The 23,158-nt window shown below is 38.2% G+C and overlaps 1 protein-coding gene across 1 annotated transcript in view; it reads right to left on the reverse strand.

Moving 5' to 3' along the window:
* The window catches only part of ank2b (ankyrin 2b, neuronal), a 114,132-nt gene extending 94,806 nt beyond the window's left edge, over positions 1-19,326 (reverse strand). The window contains exon 1 of the mRNA XM_053233144.1: positions 19,129-19,326. Coding sequence (XP_053089119.1) covers positions 19,129-19,215 — 87 coding nt within the window. The 5' untranslated portion in view covers positions 19,216-19,326. The remainder of the gene's footprint in view (positions 1-19,128) is intronic.
* Between the last annotated feature and the right edge of the window lie 3,832 nt (positions 19,327-23,158).

The following is a 23,158-nucleotide window of genomic DNA, read 5'->3' on the forward strand; positions in this document are numbered from 1 at the left end:
CAGCTGAATGCAGTAGGAAAAAAGTAAGAGACACATCATTTTGTGTGTGTGTGTGTGTGTGTGTGTGTTGGGAGGGGCAGGGTGTTGGTCAAATATCCCCTTAACGATAGGAATATGTAACAGTTTTGGCTTCCCCATAAGGAAATCTGCTTTTTCTAGGGAAAAAAACAGCAGCTTTTATTTAAAAAATGAAACAGCTGATTATTTTATATTATTTTATTTTCAAATCTAAAAGGGCCTCTTAGGTTTATATTTATTTATAGGAATAGCATTATTTAACTTCAGTTACACATGTGAATGGCATTACCCCACAAAGATGTTTGTGTGTGTGTGTATGCATCTGAAAGAGAGAGAGAGAGAGACAGGGATAAAGAAAGAACCTTCAGTCACAGCCAAATATAAAAAATCCCTTAAAATCCCACCTACACCGATGATCTCATTCATCGCCTGAGTACCTGGCTTGTGAACAAACACACACACACACACACACACACACACACACATGTACACACACATACTTGCTCTGTTTTGTATTGAATGCATTTCAGCTGCACAAAGACGCTCTCTGAATGAACAACACAGGCTCCTGGAAGCACAATGTTTAAACAGACTGTTTAATTATACTGATTATATTGATATATTAATCTTAAACCGGAGAGCTTGTTTTGTATAAAGATGTTGTCCTGAAATGTTCAGATATCCCATGCTCTGTAGTCTCTGGTGCACGGTAAAGAAACAAATCACAAACAATGAATGAATACACACTATAATTCATCACACATGAATCCTGTTTGAAAGCAAAACAGAGACCAGTTCTTCCACAAAAGAAGACTGTGTCCTTTAATTATTGGCAGTGCTGACAACTGAAATAAGGGGCTCGATTAGAACAGGGATTAGAGTTAATCCGGTGGTCGCATTAGGACCCGCCAACTCGCGTGCTTTTCACTGCTCTTTTTGGCTGTTGTTTGTTTAATTAACGATTTCAGCCAAAGGAAGGCAGGCACACTGGACTGGAAAAGTGGCTCGTCAGCTAAAACCCCCACACTGCTGCTGAAGATCAGAATTCACAAAGCCACAAATATAATTAATGGCAGTTAAATAGTTACTGCCACCAAGAACCCAAGGGAAAGAAAAACAGCAGATGCAGGTGATACATCTTTGAAATATTTATTTCTAAATAACAGATGTGGTTTAGTGTGATACATCTACAACACCATGCAGTAAGCAATGCACATTTCGGATCTTCTCACTGCAGCAACTCTTTCTAGTAATAAATACCTCAAAGCACTGAGATGTTAAATAGAAAGGCATGAATTTAACCAATCTTATGCTATGCATTTTTAATAAAACCAATCTGTATCTGTATTTGTTTAGTGGTCCAAATATTCATATCTGTATTCAAATCAGATGTTCTCTACCAGAAATGTTTTTTTTTTTCATGTGGACCCCACGACTATGCCCCAGAAACACTGGAAAACACTGAGGAAACAGGCCTGCTGGTATTTTTTCTTTCTCAAATTATAACAAATTATTGCAATTTGCAGAACATAACTTTATTCTATTCCTGAACCAGAATCCCTGAAGAAGCTTCTTCTATCTAATGTGCCTGAGTAAGCAAGCTGTGTTTCTGCCTCTGTGAGCTTCATACTTGTGCCTTTCAAGCATTGAATGAAAGTAAAAACCTTGTGCTTGCACAACTTTTTTCACTTCATCCTGCAGGATCCCAGTCCTGATGTACACACCTAGTCTCAACATGAAAAAAATACAGCACCTCCTATTCATATCTGTACTTATGTTCATCTAGAACCAATCTGTTCAATCTGAACAATGTATTTGCATTAATGGACACTGGATGTCGGAAATAAGAAAAGAAGCATATGATCTATCCAGTGTTTTGCACAAACCATGTCATGTATGATGTCTATGATATGGATGACAGATGGGAATAGCAATCAGTGCAACTTCATATACATTAAATCTATTGATATCACTGTTGCTTTTTAGAATTCCTATGTATTTTGCAGGAGAATGGGTTATCCTTACCTGGACAGTTGCTCGAGTCACAGTCCGTCCACTCATGTATGTTTGTGGACAAGTGCAGTCCTTTGAGCAATATCCAGACACAAAACAATGGAAGGAGGAAAGAACAGAATGAGAGGGCGGACAGATCCACTGTGAGGGAAGGCCATACAGACGGTCACTGCAAGTCGAGTGGATTACTGTTCATCAGGCTGGAGGTATTAGCACGCTGTGATATCACACACACACACAGATGCTACCGAAATAGCTTACAGGATTAAGCAGCTAGATACAGTGAAGTCTGTTCATCTGATCCAGAATCAGGCCTTAGCTTGAAGAGTGAACACACAGCCATGCTACACACTCCACACAGACCTACACACAGGACACACACCCAGGGGGACATACCCCTGAAATCCCTAGCACAGAATTTCAGCATAGATGCGATGTTTGTGATTGTGTACACACATCAGATATTTGTGTGTTTGTGTGTGTTAGGGTGTCAAATCTCCTCTTAAGCCTTCTGGATGTGAACTATAAGCACATCCACTCTACTACTGGATTCCTTAAATAACAGCACACTCTCAGAGATAAGAGTGTTTATAAGTTGCTACTTGTACTATCATGGACTAATATCAGACAAAACCTGGATGAATTAAAGAATGGTATTTGTGTGATATTCTAAGAAAATAATCAACAATAGGAGGGCCGTTACCACATCACATCATGCAGTGTTTTATTCCTCTTATAATCACAGCAATTTGGAGATGCAACAAACTGTATTTATTAAATACTGACAAATCATACTTTTTTTTTTACAGTTAATGTTGTGGAATATCCATATAGCAGCTACAAACAGTCCTTTCCTCACCAGCCTCTCTTTTCTCTCTCTCTCTTGAAGTTAATAAGACAAAAGATGCAGCTTGTCATGTTACCAAGAAACCAGAAAGTGCAGAGACCTCTGTCTTGAACTCCCGCAAGGCAGAAAAGTTAAAAGAACATCTTTTCATCAAAGTGCTGATGTAGTGTCTCCTTCCACTACAATAAGCATTAAATAAGCGTTAGATAAGCGTTCTTCTTACAGAATAAGCGTTCTTCTTACAGAAAACCTAAGCATAGCAATGACTACGCATTTTGCTTGGATGAATAACAACTCTACAGAAAAAAAGGTACTACAATGAGTACATTAATATAAACCTGCAGCCGGCCATGCTGTCCGGGCCACGCTGTTACAGAAAATGAATCAACACCTTCTGACCAATCAGAACCAAAAATTCAACAGCATTGTGATATAAGTCAAAATAATGTTAGTGTCAGCCTCAGACACTCTGTACACAGTATAGGAAAAAAAAAGCCTAACCTAAAACTAGTAGATCCTAATTGAAGTGTATTTGGAGCACTCATGTCCTATCGAGTTACTACATCATGGACATGTGATATCACATACTTCATAAATGGTCTCTAACATGAGTCAATCTAGAAACACTGAAAGGCAAAGATGCTAGATACAGATCACACATTCAACCAGTCACTTTGCAAAAACTGGGCAGTGAATCACAGCCAGAGCAGACACTGGAATGTGCGCAAGTCGTCTGGACATTATTATAATGCAATATGCATTTTTTTTACTTGGGTCATGACCTACAGTCCACTCATTATACCATATGTTGAATGGTATATAACAGACAGATTTGTATATACTGTTTATCCTGGATTGAAGTCTTAATTCTCAAAGCTGAGTCTTGAATCTAACTCATTTAATAAATGTAGTGTTGCTAATATGTTGTAAAATGTTTCAAATCTACATACTAACAAACAGTGAAATAGATGTCTAGACTTACTAGATTCCTAGATTTCTTTATAGCTTGCTATTACAAATACAAAAGAACGGTAGACACAAAATCACCCAGATTTAGTGTGACTATCCTTTGCCTTTAAAAATCGCATCAATTCTCAGGTTCAGTTGTGCAGTTTTATAAGGAAAGACCTTACTTCAAGCATCACGAAGAACCTGCCACAGTTCTTCTGGAGACTTTGACTGTCCCTCTTACTTCTTCAGAATGTGTTTAGCAATATCATAATTTGTTTATTACTGCTTTATATAAATGGCACTCAAAACTGTCTCTGCTACGTCTATTGGTTTTTAGGAAATAAATGCTTGAGAATCTAAATTTGCTCCATTCTACTGGCACAATAATGCAAAAAAATTCAATATAAGACATGCTAAAATTTTATATTTTCATGTCTACATGTGAAGATAGATAGATAGATAGATAAAAGACCTCTTCCTAGGCATGTTTCATCCTAGGCTTAAGGTGATCAGTCAGAATGACTTTGTATTGATTTGCATCGATGCTTCCCTCTAAGGGGACAAGTAGACCCAAAGCCTGCAGAAAGATAGACAGACAGATAGACAGACAGACAGACAGACAGAAAGGCAGACAGTGCTTCAACCAGGACAGTTGTGTAATTAAAAAAAAAAAGTAATAAAATAATTCCCCATATCATTGTACAGTGAACTCATGGGGAAGGTAATAGGCGCACTAAGCCAAGAGAGTTTAATCAATGAAATCCATCATAATGTGTCTAACAGGTACAAGCTTACTTGGCACAGTAGAATAATATGGAATGGGACACCTAGGACTCTTTAAACTAAGCATGTCAAACAGCAGCTAATCTGCATGCTTCACGTGAATAATTGATAATAGAAGCTAATGTCATGGTATTTTTGGCTGCTTGAAAGGACAGCCGTGAGTGGGAGGCACTTTTTAAAAGCATTAGTGCAGGTTGCCAAACTGACACCAAAATGCAAGTACTATTTAGTGTTAATTTATAGTTCACACTAATTGCACCCTAACAGCTAACTTTAACCAACATCTGCTACTAAAATATCATGACAAGTCACCAGTTTTGCAAAAGCAAAATAAAAAGTGAATGAAATAAAACCTACGTCAGAGGGAGGAGAGAGAGAGACTGTCCTATCCCGAGACACTGACAAAGTGTTTGATAATTTTAACAATGAAAGATTTTAAGAGAGAGAGAAAGAGAGAGTGGAGAGAGTTTCAACTGGGTTAAAAATATATTACCTAACATTTCTAAGCTACACATTTATTATGTACTTATATTAATATGCATTTGTTTCTACCTAAATTATCATTCATGACAGGCCATCACTCAAAAACACAAAATCAATACCCCGTTGTTCTTTTTTATAGATCCTCTTGTTTTTTCGTTGAGCTTTTCGTGGTGACATGTGGTTTGATGTGGTCCTCTACGTCTAAAAGTAGTCACCTGTCTATGAACTTTCATCCCTGAAAATAAGCATCAGCTAGGTTTTCATAAATATTTACACCTCCGAGGAACAGCAGTCAACATGGTGACATTTGCTCAAGTGGCTAATTCCCAATTTCCCATCCCTGTCGTTAGACACAAGTAGCACCCCACAGTCCCCTATGACTTAAATGAATAATGCATCAATGGATTGGGGGCAGCAGACAGACACATTATTCAAGATGGCCTGAGGCTTTGCAAAAGTGCAGGTGTATGCTGGTGCTCATTAAGACTGGATTTCATTTCCATATTTTCAATTTTGAAGGGGTTGACATTCTTCAGTCCAATCTATACATGAAAAGCAGGCAGTGAAAATTGAAATTGAGCACCTCTGACACCAGCTAATAAACCTTACGATAGACATAGATATTCCACAATGCTATGTAGCTTCTGGCTGACGTAAGATGTAATTCTACATTTCAGTGTAACAGCTGGTGAATGTGAGGTCTGACATCAAGTGAGTAAGTAGGCTTATAAATGCTGACTGTCGAGAACAGAGTTTCAAGTGCAGAGCCAAATTGCCAATCACTGTTCTGCAATCCACCTTAAACTATAAGGAAACTTTGACATTTCAGAGAAAAAATGTCACAGAGCAGTAGCAGCTCTCAACTCTGCATAGTCCTTATTCATAACTTCATGCATTTTAAATTCCATTGAAATATGGTCACTTCTGCGGCACGATTTTTTTTATGTTGCTATAAATGTTTTTATTGATTTGCTCTGATTTGTTCTAGATGCTGCACAGAGTTATTATTACACCTAGTGGTCAAAATGAGAACTTCAGCAAGTGCTAATAAATGTCCACTGTGACAGAAATCATGCTGCCCCATGTTCAGCGGAGGAGAAGGACAGTTAATGATAGGGTTGCCAGATTCAGCTAGTTGAAAAATACTCTGTCACCACTGAGATCTTGTTATATACAGAAAATAATCAGAATAAACTTTCCACAAATATAGAGAAAGGGAAGTGGGAGTTATGGAGTGGAAAATGTCCATAAATCGTCCTTATTTCCTACACAAACACTGACAAAAAGAGTAATAAAATAATAGTAAAAATGTGTCTTCCTTTTTCAATGCCTGAATTTTTTGGGGCTAGTTTCAGGTCTCTTCAGGATGGAATACACATGCTTTATTGAGCACAGTTGAACAACGGTCCATATAAAACCACTCAAAACAAGCTGCTAGACTGTATGCTGGATAACTGTATGTCGTCGTCTCTCAACTCTGCCTATTACGGGGTTATTCTAAAAAATTCACTAGATGGTAGCTTATATCATAACCAAATGTGAGAGCCTCTCAACATAATTTTGTTTGAGGCTATGACATTATTAATTTCTTTCAGTCCCACCAAAATCTATGGTCATGAGATGCTCCTGTTACAGAGGAAAGTCTTTGTGAATCATCTGAGCAAATTTCATTAAAGCAATATGGCAAAGTTGAACCAAAGTGGACAAGACAGTGTGGCATTGTGTGAGCTGAACACAACAATGCATGAAGACAGTGTGGCCTAAACAGAGGTAGAAAAGCCTCAGAATGGTGTTCCCTCTGTATCAAAAGAACATTGATAGGATCTCAACAAAGCTTTTCAAATGGGAAATGACACAGTGTCCAGTGTTTCAGCTGTCTGACATTTTCAGAAAGAGAAACCAGGCTTCAGCTCATAGTCGGATCATTATACACACTGACACACACAGTCAATAGCTTTCTTGTTCCTCTGGAACCGTCTGAAGACGCCACTCACTTTCTCACACTCTCTTCCTCTGGGTGTGTCATGCACACACAGAAAAATCCATGAATTGCAAGAGAAAAGCCATGAATCAAAAATGCCTTAGAATACCAATCGGATATAATATAAGATCGAAACAACATATATGGACTAATTTGTGCTATTTTTTAAAATGGTGTAACAGTAGATCTATTCCTGAAAACACAGAAACCATTTCCAGTAAAACCATGATCAGCACAGAGATCTTCCATTACATAAGAATTCCCATGATAGTCGATGCACACCATCACAACACACCCAGTAACAAAGAGAATCTGATAATAAAGGTTTCTTTTGGCTGTTCTTGCTGTTGTTGCATTGTAGATAAGAAACCAAGCTGTCGGAGGGCTCTGTAGTCATTAATCACAATTAGCCAACAATACACCATTCTGACAGGGCCAATGTGCGCAAATGCAGTTCGCTCCATAGCAAATGCACTGTGCTCTGTCCCAAAATAAAGCAAGCCTTGTTACATACTATGGCATCATTAGCATTTATTAATCATTTATTATCCACACACTGCACCGATTAAAGAAGAGAGATGAAGTGTGCTAATCAGTAGGGACCACTTAAAAAGTAAAAATGGGAAACACTTTAACAGAAAATGTTACCTTGTTCCCATTTTAAAAGACTGAATTAATTAATTTATTCATTCATTTGTTTATTTATTCATTCTTTTCAATAAGCAGTTTATCCTGGTCAGGTTCAGGACATGGGACTCAGGACCACAGACAGAATACACAAATTATTATTATTATTATTACTTTTTTTTTTTTCCAAATTTATTGTCAGCTCATTTTTGGTGCAATGTCTTATTGAAAGGATTTTTTTCTCAGTAATATTTTTACTCATAGTTTCACTCATTTCAGTGAAATAAGTGGTAGGTGATGGATGAAACAATGAATTCTTTATGAATTAAGAGCATATTAGAAGGAACCTTATCAAGCACTACAGAGATCGGGTTTCATAATCCCTCACTGAATTTAAAACTGCAAACTATCACACTTATCTAAAGCAGCTTTGCCTCTGGGGTTTAAGCACTGTCCTTGTCTCATTTGGTGGTAGAAATCAGATGAACTGAGCAAAATATCAGAACAAATAGGATTGCTGGACCAAATGGCTTGCTTGCTCTGAACTGGTTCTGTAACTGGATTGCATCCAACACTGTGAAGATGCAATATATATATATATATATATATATATTATGTACATATATATATATATATATATATATATATATATATATATATATATATATATATTATGTACACATACATTGATCAGCCATAACATTAAAACCACTGACAGATGAAGTGATCGAAGTGATTGTCTTGTTACAATGGCACCTGTGTTGGAAGCAGGAAAAATGGGCAAGTGTAAGGATCTGAGCCAATTGTTTGACTAGACGACTGGGTCAGAGCATCTCTAAAACACCAGGTCTTTTGGAGTGTTCCTGGTATGCAGTGGTTAGTACCTACCAAAAGTGGTCCAATGAAGTACAACCGGTGAGCCGGCGACAGGGTCATGGGCTCCCAAGGCTCACTGATGCACGTGGAGAGTGAAGGCTGTTATGCCTCTATGACCATAATGCAAATGTTGGGGGAGAGACAGTGAAAATGAGTTTGTTAAAAGACCTCACCAGTGTAATGAACACAGACATAAAGGAGAGAAAGAGAAACAGGAAATGAGGAGATATGGTTAGATGAGAGTAACAGCTGAAGTAAACGCAATGAGTGATGAAAAGCAGAAAATGAGACACCAGGCTCAGTAGGGAGGTGTGTGAAAGAGCCAAAGTAATTAAACTTTAGAAGTAATAGAAGGACGAAGGGAAAAAAGCAAGAGAGCCTTCCGGACATGGCATTGTAATCAATCAATTTAGGCAGGAGTTCCCATTTCCCAACCTTCCTCATGAGATGGAATACTGTATATGTGTGTGTCAGAATAGTAAGTAATGTCTAGTTACTCAAACATTTCCTTAGACAATAAGAATCCAGTGGAAAATTGTCAGTGAGACCAGAATGCAATAAACCAGAGATCCATTTTTTTTCTAGTAAAACAGATAATGTGTTTTACAATAAGAACCTCTGTGTGTGTGTGTGTGTGTGTGTGTGTGTGTGTGTGTGTATGTGTTGTTGGACAGGATATGTGAGGTGACAATTTATCTCTGACTGTTATAACACAGGCCTAAATATAACACTTTGTGATTGGTGTATCAGGAAATGCGTGTAATTGGAAATGTCACCATCTATCCTGTCAGAGGTAAGAAAAGTTTAAACAAATCCAATTCCATTAGACATGGCTGCCAGAAGGGTTTTTTTAATGTCTTTTGGTTACCCTTTCTGTCACTTATATAAACTCTGAACTGGAAGCTTCATGCATTTTAAACAGTGACAAAGATGCTCTGAGATCTGAAAGTGAGCTTTCTGAATTTATTCATGTGCCTTTTATGAAAATAAAACAATCTATACAGAGATATATAGGAAGAGAATCATTACTGCAAATCAGTACAAAGTTACTCTGACTTATCACCTATGATGAAACATTTCTATCCTAATAGGACTGGTCTCTTTAAAAATGATCCCACCCTCATCCACAGGGCATGAGGGCTCACTGAATGGTTTGAGGAGTATAAAAATGATATATGAATCATATGCTATGGCTGTTCCTTATCATACGACAGCTAACAACCAGAGAGTCTGAAGGTTATCACATGCTTCCTCCGAGACATGGGAAGCCAATCAAACTCATCATATCAAATTGCTGCAAATGCTGCGTCACAAGGCAGTGTAACACACTCTGAGGAATCTGTCTAAACCTCTTCCACATACATGAGCTCACAGACGCCCACGATTGGCTAATGTCACTGTGAGTGACAGGGAAGAGAGAGTATGCCATCCCGCCCACCCAGAGAGCATGGCCAATTTTCCTTCTTTGCTTCCTTAAAACAAATTGGAGTTTAAGTGAAAAGGAAACTAAACAGAGGGTAGAAATTAGGTAACTTGCAACCTGAGGAACACATTTAAGGGTTACATCACAATCATTATGTGTATATTTTTTTAAAGGACCAAACAAGAATCACCAACACAAAGACACAGCTTGTTATTCACAAGCCTTCAGTGTTGCAGTGCTCTACAAATACTGGCCTCTTACCGTGCCAATCCATTAATTCATTCATAAGCAATCTGAATTGGATAAAAAGAGATAAAAGACAAAGAATGAACACATCCATAATGTCAGTGGGAAAAGAGCCCTGTACATTTCAAAGGATCAAATAATTGCATTAGCACGAAAAGAACTTTCAAACATGAACATCAATGACACTTTCCAGACATCCAGCTCATTTTATAAATATCGCTTCCACTCATTGCACTAATTTTCCATGGCCTAAGATCCATAAAATAAATAAAACAGTGCATTAAGTAATAGCACATTAAATAAAAAAAAGACTGTTTCAGATAAACCTGCGCATATTATCGAGATTTGGAGTGCTGGAAAGCAAATTAATAATCAAATCCCTTCTATATATCATTACATACAGTGTACTGTTTCAATATAGTTCTGTTAAACTGTTTCTCATTTCATGTGAAATAGTATCTAATTACTATTTATAAGATTCAGTAAACACTGTGCAAATCAGTATGTATGAATCTGTTATTAATTTAATATAAATCACAGTGGATCACCACTATCACTAGATCACCACCACAAATCTATAAGCCAAAATCCGAATAATCCCATTTACAACTATTCAATTCCAGAGTATTTCCCCAACAATGAATATGAATATCCTTAATATTATTTTGCACATGACATGTATACAGTAACAGCTGGTCACAAAACAGAACTCTTCCACTATTTACACTATTTGCATAAAACACATGCCAAAAAGATTTTCATTTCATTATTTTTGATCAACTGTAGTTTAAGCATTGAATCTTTTACTACTCTAGCAGACCTTTGTTTTTGTCTGAATTAACCATTATTCTATTATTTTGTAAATACATTAACAGCCATGCAGGCTAAACTGTGTAAAGGTACAAATATTGACAAATGACGCTGAGCCGCTACTCATTTCCTTAGAAATTCACAAGATAACATTCAAAAAATGTGTCTTAGTTCTGCTTTCATATTTTTTCCAAAAACTGATTTCATACTGTGAATAAGCCTGAAAAATTTATAGCCTCCTTTAGAGAAGCAGCAGTCGATCTGATGAATGCCTCCTCATCCACACAAGCACATAGAGAGAAATTTATCCTCAGTATCAGACTGGCACATAATTTCACCTGACATTTTTATGGTCATTTTTTGCCTTTCTTTTGGCAAAAATAATTCAGTGTCACTGATTGAAAAGTATAGAAACCAACTGCTAGACTGAAATCATGCTGTAGAATTCACAGATATTAACTTTGCCATTTACAACTGACAGCTTATTATAGTTGTTGCAAAAATCCATAAAATCCCATCCTCTGTAGCATTCAGCACACCCCAATATACATGTGCAACAAAAGAATCAATCAACAGCATAACTGAGTCTCAGGGAAAGATCACTATATAAACTCATTTCACTTTGCAAAAATTCAGGTCACTTCATGATATTTTAGTAATTGATTTCAGGACCAAATTTGTCAGCTGACAAAGTAAGTCCAGAGTGGCAAAATCCACAGCTAATAGAAGTAGTAAAAAAAAAACTAAAGATAGCTCTGGACATGAAGTCTGGACAGATGTAGAAATGCTTTCATATTCCCTTAAACTAGATGTGTTTCTGTTCTGGAATGGAGCGACAGGATGGCAGACACAGGTGCCATGGAAACAAGAAGACAGGCTTAAACTAAAAAGAAGAAGAAGAGAGAGAGCATGGTTGGCTCTGCCCCATCCCTTGTGAACATTTATAAGCAATTTAAGCTGTGCTTGTACAGCGAGAGGAATTAGAGGTCAGAAGGTAGAAGTGCTGTTTGTGTTGTGTGTATGTAATCTGACATTCTATCAATCAGAGCCAGATTTAAAGTGAAATTAAAATTATCTCTTAGTGTTAGAGACACCACTAGGACAGTATAGCTAGAAAAAATATAAATTCTTGTTTTAATTTTATAGTTCATCACTTCTGGGGAAAAGAGTGATTCATTCTGTACTAGTCTTGCAGCCGTCAAATCAAATGCTCTATACAATGCTTTTATATCCCGCCCCCCGGGGGTGTGTCTTGCTCTACAGTAGCAGCTCATTAGCAGCAAAGATTTTTGCTGTTGGTTCTCCTTTCCAACCATCTGTTGGTGTATTCAAGGAGTTTATTTATTTCAAACAGGGTTGAATTTGTGCAAATTCTTGGTTATGCACTTTTCAGAGGAGTCTTAAATGCCAAGGATGTCTTGCTACCTAATCAAGAATGTGATTCCATCTGCATGCACGGTCTGGGCTTCTCCATCAGTAAGATTAAGTAACACAAAGTTATCAATATTTATCAAAGCCTAACCCTTTATCTATAAGCCTAGCACTATCATGTGTCAGATGCCTCCCGGGGATGATCCTGTAGCTCTCTGTCACTGTCGCATACAGTCAACTTCAGCTCAAACATACGGCATACAGCATAAATCCAAAAACACACGGCCACACACTTCACCATCTAGGTTATTGAGCTTGTTGAAATTCACAGGCTTGGGTGAATCCACAGCTGAAAAAAAAGGCTCTTGTTAAACTTTTCACTGTGCTCCATATTTAGCTACTTGGCTGAAGAACTGTAAAATCAGTTAAGTACTTCAACACCCCATCATCCTCACTTCCTGTTTCAAAAGGAAATACATCAACTTCCAAGCCATTTCACAGGAACTTCAAGGAAAGCCTGAACAGTACAAAAGCAGTTCTGAGTTTATTCATTGTCCTTCCTCAGGCTTTTCATTCACTGGCCTGGAGATGAAGGACTGTAATTAATTAGCAAAGCTAAAATAGGTCTATACATACATTACTGTCCTAGAAGTCAGACAATATACCTGACACGACTGTGACTGATAGGCGGCAGATATACAGTCTGGGCTTTTAAATAAAATGAGCCCAAGCCTCACTTCGTCATACCATTCTGTATATTTTTCTTACAAACGTTGGTGGAGCTGTTGCGCTTGATTTTGATTCCACAAAAGATCATAATAATCTGCCTTAAGACATTTGTTAACAGCAAATAATCTGATGTGGATGCCAGAAATGAAACCTGATATCTTTCTTTCTTTGAAAGCAGGGTGGAAGGGGCTTAGCCCTGTTAGTCCATTTATACCAGCTGCCTCTGCTTGGTGCGCATTATCATTTATTATTCATTGGTACTAATGAAATTGCACTAATGCATTACAATGCCATAATTTACACACCCCTTCACAAAGTTACTTAAAACAATAGCATTTGTGTTAATTTAAACAATTAATAATGCAACGACTGACAAATAGCTATACCCTTGAATGAACAAAAACAAAAAGTAAATGCAATGGGGCGTGAACACTGGCCTCCCTGTGATGCTTGTCATTAAGGGGTATTAAGTGTGCGCCTCTATAAAAGCACTGCTGGCCTACTTTGTCTCAGCTGGTCAGACCGCAGGTTCTAATCACTAGCTGCTTTATGGGGTGCTGCTAGATTGATGGTGATACATTAAGTGACTTCTCACTTTCTAGATACACAAAACAAGGCTTACAAACAAGCGCACACTGCTGATTCACACAGTCTATGTTTTTCTCTTACATCTATCTGTTTCTCTGCCTTCAGACAAAGGGATCGTTCATAAACAGGGTGGGGCTTCTCTCTCTATTTTCTCTCTCTCTCTTTCTCTCTGCATCTCCTTCTCTCTCAGATTTGGTATGAATTTCAAATTAGACAAATCTCTGGCCAGAGTGCATGCGATCATGTCAACGATGATCAATATCTCTCCCTCATGCCTCCTCCTCTTTGATTATCTCACTCCATCTTCTACCCCCATCCCTCTTCGATGGGCCATGTTATGGACCAATCCTCATAGAGCATGACTGTTGTCTAGGTTACGGGCCCCACCCTGTCTAATGCAGGAGAGCATGCATGGGGCAGTTGAATCTGGACATCCCTATATTCTTGTTTCATGTGACAAGGTAAGCAGAGAGAAAACTACAGACAGTTGAAAATTCAATTTTGATGCAATTTGATCTCTGATCTTTGTTTTGCTACGGCATTTTGTTGCCATGGAAACAGATGAGCTTCATGGGTATTTCCCATCTGTGTTGCTATTTGCCTTCCAGAAGACGCTTCAGGAAGGCGTCATGGTGAGATGGTCAAGAGAGCATCGCCAAACAAGCACAGACACAAGCGCCAGGTCTTTCATGTAGTGTGCAGATCACATGACTACATGACCGAGCCCCACCCATTGTGCTCCCAGTTCTGGCTATGCATATGCAGTGTTCTGTTACTGGCTTAATGACCAATGTCATCTTTTTCTGAAAGTGGTGTTGTGTTAGTGAAGCTAGTTCAGTTACCTGTTTTCACTCATCTGTAGTAAAAAGAACACAAGCAACCGAAAAAAAAACAAAAAAAAACAAAGGGTGTGGCTAAGTCTGATATATTTGGAAAAATAATACAACACATAAATTATACAGTACAGACATAAAGACAGATATAAATGATCAGCTGCGTAACCAGAGCAGAAACCTTCCAGACAAGTCCCAGAATGGACTGGAAGCTTCCATGACGATTAATGCTTTCTGAAAGGCATCACCTCCCTGCAACTCACACTTCACGTGGTGCTTTGCTGTTTCCCAGTGAAACAAGAGCTCGTAAGCTCAATATAGAAAACCACCTTACACAGTGTAATGCTTTCACTGTGGGTACAGACCAATGGGCCACATGCGTGGCAACAGTTTCAAGAACTGCATGATTCCATTCACGCCCTTTGGATAAACTGTATTACTGTTGCAAAGCTCTGAGCCAGAAACACATCACCTACAGTTTCAAACATTACAGGAACAAGCTCTCAAACATCAGAGTCGATTCTGCTGTGCCCGCTTGTTGAGGCCAAGCTATACGACTATACCCACTGCAGAAAACAAGCTCATGAGTGAAGCATAATAATAAATAAACTCTTAATTACGACCTAAGCATATCCTGATACGATTAATTGAATATGACACTATTTTAACTATAATGTTCATAATAAAAATTGAAATCTGGGCCTGTATCTAAAAAATCAACAATAGAAACATTAATATTGCACATTTGAAGATGTGACTTCCATTTACTGCACCATAAGTTTCAAGATCTAGGCTGAATAGGTTATAGTAACACAAATTAAATCAGGCCCTTCCATGGCCTAGTAATTCTGCAGTGTCGATCGATACCTCTTCTCCAATTAGGATTGAGTCATGCTATCACTGCATCCCAGCAATTTTCAATCTCTCCGTTTTACCAAACTTGAAAAGAATTTTTTCAAATCTATCACACTAGTGAGAGGGCTTGATCTCAGATGCTCAGTTTTAAAAACAGAATCTCGGATTTCTTGCTAAACGTTTAGCATCATACAGAGCATCATTTCAGTTAGTTAAGCCACAAGCTATGAGGATAAAACTGCACATTTAGAAGTCCTGTACATGAAATTAGGTAGATATTATCCCTTAAAGTAAGAACTTATTATTCAGATACTTACCTTTCATCATAATATTAAGTAACTACTACGAATTATTCAGGAGCTACAGTAGACTAGTCTAGACCCACATGATGGGTCCTGGCAGTGTGTTAGGTTAAAAATCTGACAATGCGAATTTTATACTTATTTTATACATTTTGAACAGAGTTGCACATATTTCAACCTGTTATTACTTCAGCCAGAGATAAAGGCACTCTGTATTTCTACAGCGTTCATCAGAACAAGAGCTTCTTCGTCAGCAACATCTTCATCAGCCTTTAAACCTGCTGCTGAGTGTACACTGCTTTGAATGCGATATGCTAAAGTGCTAACTGGCCCCCTGGGAACATGATGCTGTAAGAGATGATGGATGCGAAGAAAATCATATATACTTTGCTCCTTAATTATGCATGCCTTCAAGAAGTTTGACTAAAGCATTTTGCAGCTGTTCTGAAAGTGTTGCACCCACTTACAACTGAAAGACTGGAAATTAAGGAAGCAAAACTGTAACAGTGTGACCATGGCAAAAATGCTGTACATTGCCATCAAAAAATTACAGCATGTATGTATATTGTTGCTAGCCATCTTTGCATTGGACCTACAACTTAAATCAATGCACAAACATGAGGACCTTTGGTCAATTCTCAGCCACTAGATTTAGGCACAATAAAGCTTTGACATGCTTTTAGACATCTATTCTCAATTGCATTCCTAGTGTTCTACGGGCTTGGATTGATACACTGTCAACAGGCACCCCATGCAATGTGACTGACAGCAAATTTGCTACTTTACAAACTCAAAAATATGATGTGAGCGATTTAAAACAAAATGTAACAAATGACTCATGCTTGAGTTTTAACACATTTTGCATTACTAACATCAATGACATTCCACAATATTAACCATAATAAACATAATTCATTAATTCATTCATCTTCAGTAGCCACTTTATCCTGGTCAAGGTTTGCAGTGGATCTGGAGCCTATCCCAGCAACACTGGGTGTGAGGAAGGAATACAACCTGGATGGGATGTCAGGCCATTGCAGGGCACAGTACACACACACATATTCACACCTAGGGGCAATTTTATGTAGCCAATCCACCTACCGGCACGTTTTTGGGAAGTGAAAGAAAACTGAAGAACCTGGTGGAAACCCACAGGCATGAGGAGAACATGTGAATGTTTGCACAGACAGTAACCCAAGCTCACGATGGACCTGGGGATGCTGAAGCTGTGACGAGGCAACACTACCTGCTGAGCGAATGTGCTGCACATAAATATAATTAATTCTACTGTCGAATCTACTGTATATTTGTCAGTGTTTATGTATCTTATTTGACAAGTAAACACTGACATGTTAAGGAGATGACGTGAACCTTTATTTTGTTAATGATATTTTAGAATCAAATAAGCTCAGTATGGTCTAAATGGGCCACTCATTAGCTGAACTGTGTAAATACATGCCATTAAAACCTAACAGACCTGTGCACTTGTGCTTAACCCTGTCCTTCCTTCCCTCATTAGTGCTACACACAGAGAAACACTACTCCACCCTTCTCTTCTGCACTGATTAAACCCCAGTCGCCTTGCCCCTGAGCCTGTGGAGGGTTCAGTGGGGGAGGGCATATCAATAATTCAAATACTGAGCCCTCTTTGCCCTCTGCATCAAGAAAGAGACTCGGGATAAACGAGGGTGTGCTCATTCTGCTTAAAGCCATTGTTTCTGCACTGCAGCCGTGACAGTCGCCCTACAGCAAAACATTCTGACAAACTGGAAACTACCAAGGTCTTCCAGCATCATAGGAACAGACCAACAGACCATGCTGTATCTGAGCAAACAAATCCAAATAATTCTACTCATAGGAATTGAGAAAAGTGATTGCCATATTGAGCAAATTCTATAAATAAAAGCTTCTGTTTACACTTTTTTTCTCTTATGATGCTGGACTTAAGGGACACCCAGTTTTATTAGCTGAAAATGTCTTGTTAATGTGATGCTTTCAGAACAGTGGGCAATGTGAGACAATGCTATTGTATTTTATGCACAATAACTGACTATTTTGTATAAATAATACATAATAAAATGTTATATTGTGCAAGTACGACAGCAGGAATTACCACACTTTCCATTCCTCCTTTTAAAAATGGTATTGTTTATGAAAGCGTTGCTAATAATATTCCAGTTCACAATTAAGACCATGTGATGAGTCACCAGGACCGTAACCAATCCAATAAGCTTAACTGCAGTTTGATTGGTTCGTGAGATCCACTGGATGTGGTATTGTCGATGAGATCATACACAGAAACAAAGATCATACATGGAAACATCAAATATTTCCTAATATCCAGCAGCATTTAACTATGAATGCACTATGAATTCTCGTCCAGGAGTAATTAAGTATTAATACACAGGTGCAAGAGACAAGAACAGCATTCTTTCACTAGCACGCCCACCTCAACAAAACACCCACACCCCAGTGCATACAACGCTTAGAGAAACACACAAAATACCTCATTTATTCTTGATTTTTTGAACAGAGGAGCTATGTACAATAACAAACACAAAGAGACGTGGACCCGCCCCATATTCAGAACTGATCACCACCATGAGGAACAAAGGTGCTTCACGACATTCCATAATAAATGAGTGAGAGTCTGTTAGAGCCACCGTTTAATGCATCAGAATTTTAATGGAAACACTCGATATAGAAAAGCAGTGCCATATATATTAATTTAACCACAGATAGGAGGGAGTACACTCTGGAGGATATGTAGCAATAAACACAGGGAAGAACAACATGATCAGCACTTCTTTTGGACACACACGCACACAAACACACACACACACACACACATATAAAATTCATCTATTGTCATTGCATCTTTATTCCCAAAACAGAATCCTCATTAAGGCAAGCGCCCTGCAAATAATAACATCTGGGCATCAAGCCACACACCCACCCACACACACACACACACACACATACACACACACACACACACACACACACACACATGCACACCCAGCATGGCACCTGCCTACCAGTCAGCCTCATGGGACAGCATCAGGCAGTGCTGCCCAGAAATGAATCTCTCAACATAGCACAAACAACACTGCTTCCCTGCGTTTCCTCAGACCTGCTGCTCTAATACTAACTGTCTTAAATTTACTTTTAAACACCATGCCACTAAATCAAAAAATATGACTGAACCATTTCTAAAAGATTCCTGAGAACATAACAGGTGTTAGTCAACTGCACCAAAAGTGATTCATCATTTCATTAACGGAAAACACTATTTGTCAATACTCAAAACCTCTCTCCATATCTCAGGTACTTAGAGATGTGCACACATCCATTCCAGAAACCAATCCCTCCCAAGTGGAGTTGCTGTTTACCTTTTTGGGTTTCCTCCTTCTTCCTCCAAGCCCGTTTAATCTGTCTGTAGCCTCCATCCTCAGATGGGACTGGGTGTCTTCATTCATCCCCCAAAACTCTACTTTTTGTTATTTTGACTTTTTAAGTCACTAAGTGGTTCATCTGCTCCTCCATCCAACAGAGCTCCTTCCACACCCTCCACTCTATTAGTCTATACTGACACAGGCACTGAGTGGAGCGCAAAGCACTGGAAAAAGGGGGAGTGGCTCAAGGATGCCGAGAGAGAGAGAGAGAGAGAGAGAGAGAGAGAGAGAGAGAAGGGGGGAGGGGGAGAGGCAAAGGGGAAGAGCACAATGGTGTTGCCATGGCAGCAGCTGCCACTAATGTTTATCTGGAAGTGTAAGAGAAGCAGCACGACACACCAGCTCATGGCATGTATGTGCTTGTGCATATATGAAATATACATGTATGAAATATATATACACACACACACACACACACACACACAAACAGTCAGGTCTATATGTATTTGGACAAGTAAAACACAATTTTTGTAATTTTGCCTCTGTATACCACCACAATGGATTGAAGCAATCATGATATCATTGACTTTCAGCTTTAATTTAAGGAGTTAAACAAAAATATTGTACTAATGGTTTAGAAATTACAACCTTTTTTCACATAAATCCTCCATTTTCACAGGCTCATGATATTTTTAATACTTAGATACAAATCCTTTGCAGTCAATCAAGTCTGGAAATGCTGAATTTCCTCCTTTGAGATGCCAGGCATTTACTTCAGCTGCCTTCAGTTGATGTTTTTCAATAGAATCTTTAAATTAAATTTTCTGCCATTTCACTTTTTGGGGTTACTAGACTTTAAAATGCTGTAACATTCCCTCAGAAGGGATACCTGCAAATAGTAGAAAATGTAGTATATACTGTAGTGTATTAGAAAATACATTTATACAAAACAACCTGGCAAATGGAGTTCATGCCCAGTCCCTCCAAATATCTGTCTCCCTCTCTTTCTCTCTCTGCCTCATTCTTTCATCAGTCTTATGATTCACTGATCTAGATTCGTCACTACTCTTGTTTTTCACTGTTCCCACTGAAAAGCCTCCAGCAGCAGACGGCATGTGCTCTGATTGGCAGGAGGTTGCTCTTGACCAGACACTAGCAGAGGATAAAATGACTGTCTTAATTATGAAGAATTCTGAATCAAACTGTGAAAACTGTGTTCAAAGAATGTAATTATCATTGCACCTCTGTCAGTCAGAGCAGATGTGAGCTGAGAACTTGTTTAATTGGGTTAATTGGAGCTGTTAGCGTACGGACATGAGGCTTGCTCTGCCTTACTGTAATACGGCAACATCACCACTGCCTCCTTGTGGACATACACTTTTAACTACATCCTAGACATAAAGATGCTCCCATTTATAAAAAACAAACAAAAAAAAAACTATGACCTTTTAATAACTGTTTTGGCCTAATTCTGCTCTTATTATGTATAGGATATGAATAACACAGCAAGTGACCACTCTAAAGCGTTTATTAAAAAAAAAAAGTTAGAATGTCAAAAATTCCATTTTACAGCTTATATTATAATAAAACTGAGAGTATATATACACACACACACACCACCCACCATGCCGATGATAGCCTCAGATTCCTGTTCTTGACTGAAAGGAGTGGAACCCAATGTGGTCTTCTGCTGTGGAGCCCAATGTGGTCTTTTTCAGCATTTTGTGCTACAGTAGCTCTTCTGTGAGATCGGACTAGCCTTCGCTCCCCACGCACATCAGTGACCCTTGGGCGCTCATGACGCTGTCACTGGTTCACCGGTTGTCCTTCCTCGGACCACTTTTGGTAGGTACTAACCACTGCATAAAGGGAACACCCCACTAGACCTGGCGTTTTGGAGATGCTCTGACCCAGTCATCTAGCCATCACAATTTGGACCTTGTCAAAGTCGCTCAGATCCTTACACTTGCCCATTTTTCCTGCTTCCAACACATCAACTTTGAGAACTGACTGTTCATTTGCTGCCTAATATAGCCTAACTCTTAAAAAATGCCATTGTAACAAGATAATCAATGTTATTCACGTCACCTGTCAGTGGTTTTAATGTTAGGGCTGATCGGTGTGTGTGTGTAAGGTTGCGCATATATATATATATATATATATATATATATATATATATATATATATACATATATATATATATATATATATATATATATATATATATAAGCAACCTTGTATTTAATGAGCAACTTTGTTTTTAGTTTAACATTCAATGCCTCCTTTATCTTAGAGCACATAGATTCTGTCTATTTTTAAATGACCTTTAAAAAACACTCCATTTTGTAGTGTATAATTACAAGAGCCATGAAAAATGCATGACCTCAAAAGTTCTATAGCTTTACTGAGAACTGTAGCCTGTTTCTGTTATTCCATCTTTTTATGAGGCTTTCATAAGAATGAGGTATGAGGTTATAATATGTTTTGTTTGGTTCACAGATCTAGGCAACATGAGCAACATTCATTCATTCATTCATCTATTTTCAGTAACCTCTTTATCTTGGTCTGGGTCACAGTGGAACTCAAGGCACGAGGCAAAAATACACCCTGGATGCCAGTCCATCACAGAGCACCATGCACACACACATTCACACCCAGAGGCAATTTATAGTCACCAATACACCTACATGCATGTTTTAGGAAACAGGGAGAACATGCACAGATAATTCAAAATGACAGAAAGCCGAACTCAAGATTGAGTCTGTATCTCTGGAACTGTGAAGTGGCAAAGTTACCGGCGCATCACTGCGCAATTAAGCAAAAACCTCAGCTTGCACAAATCACCAATGTCATTATGTCCATTTACATAAAAAAAAGAAATGTAATGTATTTTAAATTAAGCCACAATTATTGATTGGAAAGTTTTTTTTAGAATATATAGTGTAAACTTTTTACTGCCATATGGACTCTTTAGAACTTTTTTCCTCTCTGAATATATGATTTGGCCAGTAAACATCTGTATGAGACAAAAGAAAAATGTTAGTGGTATCATATACTATTTATTTTCTGTAAAATGTTTTTGTTGAAATATACATTGTAATATAATGTAAACACTAATACAATAAACACTAATTATTGTAGTGTAAAATATAAAAATATATAATTTTGACACTAGACACTATATACCATAAAGCAGTCTGAGTTAGAGTACAGATGTGGCATGACTTTTCTATAACTGACACAGGTCTCCTGCCATGGGTGGATGTGCATTCACTAACACTTACTTTATATAACAGAGATTGACACCAGGCTTATTTAATGTTTCTATATGTAGGCCATTCAATGCTATTTGAGCTCAAGGGTTAAGGAAAAATCAATGCTAACATGCATCATTTGGCCACCAGTGACATACAGTCCAGATACTGTATGTATACAATATGTCTGTGATCATGTTATTTTTTCTCATTTTTAATAAGCAGTTCATGGAATATTCAACATTTTTCCACATACAGCAGCAAAGACGTAGCAGTGAAGACTTAGATATCAATTAAGTGTCTTTGTAAATGATAAAGAAGTACAATTCTACAAGATGTATATATGTAATTCTGGTTGTTGTTATGTTGTTACTGTAGTTATTATGTGCTACAACCCAAGAAAGGCAACATAAAATCAGAAATTGGTGTCAGAAAAATTCTAGTTCATTGAGAGGTTTGTGTGTATGTGTGTGTTTTTGTCACAGACACAGGACAGTCAAAGTGTAGCTGTCGTCAAGGCAACGGGGCTCTCTTCAAAAAGCTTTAAACCTCTTGACTGGCCTTCGCCAGCACACACACCAACAGACACACATACACTCACACACACACACATACACACACACACACACTTGACTGACAGCCTTGTGTTATGTGTGATTCAAGGCCATCTTTGACAGGCAAGTAGCGGCTGCCTGGAAGTGCATCGTTATATTAAGATATATTTATTTATATAATAAATTATCCTTCCTTACATGATTACAGCTTGGGGTCCC

This window comes from Pangasianodon hypophthalmus, chromosome 4 (genome assembly GCF_027358585.1).
Source record: "Pangasianodon hypophthalmus isolate fPanHyp1 chromosome 4, fPanHyp1.pri, whole genome shotgun sequence".
In the NCBI taxonomy this organism is placed as follows: domain Eukaryota; kingdom Metazoa; phylum Chordata; class Actinopteri; order Siluriformes; family Pangasiidae; genus Pangasianodon; species Pangasianodon hypophthalmus.